The sequence below is a fragment of the Dichotomopilus funicola genome, assembly GCF_033296635.1.
Source record: "Dichotomopilus funicola strain CBS 141.50 unplaced genomic scaffold C8A04scaffold_105, whole genome shotgun sequence".
Lineage (NCBI taxonomy): Eukaryota > Fungi > Ascomycota > Sordariomycetes > Sordariales > Chaetomiaceae > Dichotomopilus > Dichotomopilus funicola.
Window position 1 is genome coordinate 69901 of NW_026944126.1, and position 6432 is coordinate 76332.

The following is a 6432-nucleotide window of genomic DNA, read 5'->3' on the forward strand; positions in this document are numbered from 1 at the left end:
GGCTTTCGATAAAGAAGGGCTGCATTGTCACAAGCCCCGGTGCTGGAACGCCAGCAACCGGGATTGCACCGTATCACATGGGCCGTGGCAAAGGGTGCTTACATTTGATAACGAACTTACTTTATAACGTATCAACTGGAGGAATCAGAATTCGGCAGTCCTGACCACCGCAAACGAACCCCAGTCCTTGTTGTTTGAGCTGCTGCAGTTGAAGACTGTCCTCCATAGCTTTCTACACCCGGGGTCGTAGACATCATGGGCGCTCTTTGTTGCGTGATTTCACTTACTTGTATACTGTTTTAGTAGAAATGAACATTCAAGAGCTAAATCCTCTGTGAACGTTGGAGGAGAAGGTGCACGGTTGTGCAGAAGGTCGTCGCATGACTCGCGTCAGAAACCAACCAATAATCAATTGCATTTGCAGAGGACAAACAAGACAAGGAAGGGGAAACAGTTTGCCTGATCAATTAGCTGTAAATACCGATCCCTGTTTAGAAATCCAACAGCACGATCGAGAGCAGAAAACGGAGGAAAATTCCCCTTTCCTCATTTTCCTCAGATCCGGTCACTTGTAAACGTTCTCAAGCGCATATGTCGGGGCACATTCTTAAAATGCCCTTGATCGCAGTCAAAACCCTAACCCTAGCGTCTCACGAGGCCGGCGCCGGCGACCCTTTGGTTCAGACGCACTCAAGAATGAAACAGCAGAGACGGCAGTGCCGAGTAAAATCAATGTGTCGCACAATCCTCAGGCTCGGCGTTTTGTCCCTCCAGAGGACCGGAGTGTCCAAACCCTGGACCGCTCAGTTTTGCTGGTGCATGTTCAGCGGCCCTATAGAAGTTGATGCCCAAACGGGCTGTCAGCATCGGAGGTTCTCTTTACAGTAGCCCCGTCGTTTGTTGGTTCACCCCAGCTATGTAGCTTCACGTTATCTTTCAAACCCAAACTTCTTTCCTCCTTGACCCGTCTTCGCCTCCTAGGCCAAGGTCCACCACTAAAAGAGATTTAAGGATCCGGACCCTGGGAACATAATTACTTCACGCATCCATGTTGACATCCAGTCGGAAACCAGCGACATGTGTCTTTGAGCGATTGTTCCTACAAGAGGAAACAAGCTCGGGAGTAAAACTCTATGCTGACAGTGAATCGCTGAAGCTTGATAAGAGGTTCTGTCACTTACATTGCCTTAAATAAGATCCAACCATTTTCAGTTTTCTCTACACAACAAGGCCATAAATCAGAAGCTTAGGGCATGTTGATACTCATCCAAATACATCTCTAGTCGCCCCGGCTGGGTGGATTATCTGGGCCCTGAGATGTCTCCTTCGTAGAAGTTGTTAGAAATGTGACCTAGAACCTGGATGTGCGAATTCAACCCTCAAAACAGACGGTTATCCACACGGTATCGTTTGCTTTCACCGTTTCCCATTCAACATTTTCTAGACGCTGAGCATTACATCGTATCCATTTCCCCCCGAGGCTAGGGCAAAGTGTTCCCAGTGGTTTACCTTGCAGGACAACTAGAACCAAACACCGTTGCAGGGCTTGCCTCGGGGCAATATTTCTCAAGCTGCAGATTTCAATGTCTAGGTGTGAGGAATAATCCTCCTCTCCGCGTTATTTTAAAGTGTTTTACACTGATGAAGTAATATTTGTCAATTTAGTTGCAGCAACGACACAAACAGGCATATAATTTGCTTGGATCGAACAACGTAATCAGCTTCATTACTTGAGCGAGGAGGCCGTGTAATTCTGCTTCCTCCATGGCCATGCGATCCGGCTCATGTCGCCTTTGATCCAATAACCGGTACCCCCCCTCCGCGCGATCTGGGATCTCTCCTCAAACGAACCTAGCATCTTTCGGTACTCCGCGCTGTTATATTCGGGATAGTTCCTAGGGTCAGCTCTGAATCCATGTGGCAGGTTTCGCAGGCGATCGTCGTCCCAGAAGACGTAAGCACGCTTGCGCAGCCAAGCAGCAGGTTGATGCAGACACGAAGCCCCCAGCCACCAGCCTGCATTGGCCTCGCGCCACGCTCGATACGGGCCTGGGTCAATGTCGTCGTTATGATTCTTAACTTGGTGACCATGGCGTTGTGGGATGGCGTGCAACTCCGTGTCCGAGTATTCCGCCAACCTTCTAGGATCACTTTCGCCGTGGCCGATTACATCCCATAACGCCTCGGGTAAACTGAGTTTGGCGTCATAGGTGCCGTAGGTACGGTATAAGATCTCATCCCTGGCATCATAAGAGTTGGCCTTACTCAAGTCGTGAATGAAAGTAACGCCGTGGGCCAACTAGAGCTCGGAAGAAACTAGATGTTAGTACATTCATGACCGCCTGATGCTCTAAATGGATTTCGTCACTGACCCAGCTTTGTCTCCAGCCATTATCTGCCCCGGTAGTAACGTAATCTACGCCTCCTTCACCAAAGTCGACATCATGGGCCAAGACATCGAGAGAAGCTGTGAAAAGGGGGTTAGACGAGCCTTGCTAGCCCTCCAGTAACGCTGAAATTTTGGGGTATTCACCCTGCGCAAAGGTCTGCTCTATATATTCGTACACAGACGCCAGCTATTCGTTTTCCCCAGGGGGATACCTCGACAAAAACCAGCGCGGCAGGGGATCGTCAAAATCGGCTTCCCGAAACAGGGTATAAGATAGCTCGACCCGGTAGAATGCGCGGCAAAAGCGAAAGTACTCGCTCGGCGACAGGGCCGGGGTGCTCGTTGGGGAAGGTGGAATGTGGTCTTGAGCCTTCGACGCGAAGTCGGTGGCTAATGTGTGAATTGCATCATGGGTGACGCTCATGCTTTGCACTTTGTTCACAGGCAAGGTTGGCGTGTGAGCGGCTAAATGGGCCGGAGTCTTGTAGAGCTTGTCAAGCAAACCTGAGATCGAGGCGCCCACGACAGGACGTGGCAGATGCGGTGCTTCTGCCACGGCGATGGCGTATGGTAGCAGGGCCGACGTAATTTGGTGGCGGACGACAGAGATACCCACATGATGGCTCTGGTTACATGAACTATAGTAATGGCGACAGGTGAGGAGAGCTAAACAGAGAGACCGGGGGTGGGGGAGGCTTTTAGGATCAACGCCATTTTCTCACAGGGGAGCTATGTGATGGACAGTATGGAGGATGGATGTCGGCATATAAATTTGCCCTTGGAGTTGCGGAGTGTTAAGGGAGCGAGTGTACGAGTGACGAGTCGATGATTAAATGTTGTGAAAATGTTGGGCAGCATGGCCTGAGTGTGCGGTGTGGGATTGTTATCTAACAACGTCATCGGTCTATGTATGTACCCTCAGGGTACGTTGTGGCCAGAAAAAAAGCGGCAGACTACCTAATTAAGTCCCTGGAGGATGCCCTACCTTTCTACAAAAGTGAAACCAGACAAAAAACAATAAATCAGAAAAGTGAAAGAAGACAAAAAGGAATGTATTAAAAACGTGGAAGGAGATGAAGAAGAAGGAATCAAGAAAGAAAAAGAAGACGGAGAACAATAATTAAAGCAAAAAGGTGGGAGAAAATGAAAAGGAATCGAGTAAAAAAAGATAAGTAATTATCCTGAGATTCGATTAAGTACTATCTTGAAGCTCTGCTAACTCTTCATTAACTATAATAATTACACAATCTCACCAATTTCGCCGTTCTTAACTCCCCGCAACACATCCAAAATAGTCTGCCTCTGTTCAACATACGCAAACTCAATCGTCTTTTCCCCTACCTTCCCAGCCACAAGCTCCTCTTCACTCGCCCAAACAGCATCCACATGTTCATTCGGATCCAACTTCACCACCAACCCCATCCTCTCACCACCATCCCCCATCACTCCCTCCCCAGCAGCAGCAGCAGCATCGTCATCAACAACCCCAACAAAAAGCGTGATCTTCTTCCACACACACCCATCCTCCTTCCCATCAAAATCCAACACATCCACCACACCCTTGAACTCCTTCACGACCAGCCCTGTTTCTTCACGCACCTCGCGGCGCGCGGCGTCAAGCACAGAAGCGTCCGTGGCGTCGACACCTCCACCGGGACATTCCCATTTGAGGGGGAATCCGTCGTGGGGTGCGCGTTGGATGAGTAGGACGCGATGGTTGTGGATGACGACTGCGCTGACGATGAGGTTTGTGGTGGGTGGGTTGGCGGCGATGTAAGTTACTGGGGAGGCGTGGTAGGGGGTGAGGGATGGGTTCAGGGGTGAGGACATGGTGGAGGGGGGAGATAATTGGTGATGTTTGACGTTATGACTTTTTGGTGGGTTGTTTGTTGGGGTCGCCTTAATTAGGCCGTGGTTGAGAGAACCGTCGTAATGTAACAAATCTTGTTTAAGTTTTGGTCAATTGTTGAAATGCGATACCATGATTTAACGATGACAATGGACAATGATGGTTTTTTAATGGACGTTGTAACACTAAATTGTTGAGACGAATTAAAAGCCATTAATTAGTTGATGATACCTTATGGTGAATCCGGATGCCTAAAACACGACGCGCAACCAATTAATCCAGGTTCCTACATACCTTCACTTTCTTCACGCCGGTGACTCACAATGTCTCCGCGCACGACGTCATCCAACCCAGCACTAATTAACCCAAATCGGTCGAATTACATGCTCTGATACAATGGAAACGGCTACAATGGCTGATAGTAGACTTCTCCTACCTAATCCCATGGCAGTTTGACTCGGCCCTCGATGTGAGTGATGGAGGGTACCTCACAGAAGCCGTAAACAGAGTCCAAATAATTCCCACAAACCCAATTACTATGCGACAAAAATGGCTAACATCTCATTTTCCAAACACCCCTTGCGCTATTCACCCGTTTACAGGTTACATGGGGTGGACACCACCGGGAATAGCGTCAAGCCCTGTCAGTCAATTAGCGGATGCCTATTGTGTCACGTATCACAACAAAGCTTACACCCTTCTGTCTCTTCCGGCACTGTCTGCTGCTTCTGGCATGCAAGCGCTTGTTCAGTGGACTGAGTCGTCAGAACCGAGCATTGGTTGCCCGTGCAGCGCGCATCTAACGCACGCTGGAGGGAGTCTCCTTTCCAGCCAAAGATGTAATCGCCATGCTGGCCGAATCCGGTCCTGCACCACGGTGTTAGAAACTTTACTGAGCAAAAGAATGGAGGCGAAAAACCGCACTCATCACCCATAGAGTACACCAACGGCTGCCCGCTTTCAGGCCACACCTCCGGGTCGTTGAACTCGCGTGTGTCCCACATCACCTCGTACATGAGCTGCGGCACACGGACGGGGTGAGAGTCAGGACACGGGCCGGTCGTCTCGAAACTGCCGCTACTCGGGTACGCGACGTGGCTCTTGTGGTCGGGGGTGTCGACGTTTTTGCCGTCCCAACATCTGTGCGTACCTTCATCAGCGTCCGTCCTTCGGGCCAGGCATCTCTGCGTATGGAATTATGTGTCTTGGGGGAGGCGATCTTACGTGGGGAACGTGATAGTTGTCCGGATACCGCCGTGGCACATTCCAGTCGGGAAAGAAGCCGTGTCGGCACCGGAGCAGGGCGCGCCACCAAAGGGGGTTTGCTCGATGTTCTCCTCACAACGGTGGCAGATTTGCTTTTGCATGCCTTCTTCTGTACGGAGGGTTGCGTCACCGACGAGCATGCGGAAGCCCTAAAATCATCAATGACCACGGATAAGCCCCTTTCTAAGAATCCCTGAGACTCACCGGCTTAAACGCCGTAACGGTCGTCTTCCCATCATAAGGCGGGATATAATACACCGTCACACCCCCAGCCCCTTGAAGCCCCAGATTTACCATCTGCGGCACCCGCTTGTAACTCCCGTTTTTGGCATGGAAGTAGATATTCGCCGTCCAGTAATTGCTAAAGTCCTCCGCGAACGAGCACGTCGTGCAGGTAGACTCGACGGATGGGTCATAGTCGCCAGGTGTCATGCTGGCGTTGAAGGCATTGCCACCTACTATTTGGTGAAGGTGGGGTGACTGGACCTCGCCGGGGTTAACGAGAGGGTCGAGGCGCTCGATGACGAGTTGCGAGCATTGGAAGCGCATCATGGCAGCCGTCGCGAACTGGGCCGCGGCTTGTTGCGCCCATAGCGCTGAGGTGAGGAGGGCGGCCTTCATGTTCAAAGGAACGTGAATAGTGCAGTTGGAGATCTTGTCAGTTACGCGTAGATACTTTTGGCTGGGTCTGGTAGTCGACCTAGCGAATGAGAAAAGAGAAAGTGAAGCCCGCGTGGTTTGATGAGGTTATATACGCCTCCTAGGCATACAAGGGCCTGTCATTTAGATATCTCCTGGCATGGATAAGGAGTATTTCAATAACTTGGGATGGAAGTTTCCAAAATCTTCAAATATTCTCGAGGTGGCGTTGTTCAACTGCCGGATATTGAATGCGTCGGTGGTTAAATCAGGGGTAAAGAGCAACAGC

At 50.4% G+C, this 6432-nt stretch overlaps 1 protein-coding gene across 1 annotated transcript; it reads right to left on the reverse strand.

Annotated features, from left to right (window-relative positions):
• Positions 1-3628: 3628 nt before the first annotated feature.
• C8A04DRAFT_40637 (nucleoside diphosphate-linked moiety X motif 17) lies at positions 3629-6125 on the reverse strand (the record flags this gene model as incomplete). The annotated part of the gene is made up of 5 exons (XM_062785015.1): positions 3629-4170; positions 4933-5105; positions 5163-5378; positions 5463-5653; positions 5709-6125. The coding sequence occupies 5 exons, from the start codon at positions 6123-6125 to the stop codon at positions 3629-3631; spliced, it is 1539 nt and encodes a 512-aa protein (XP_062632945.1).
• Between the last annotated feature and the right edge of the window lie 307 nt (positions 6126-6432).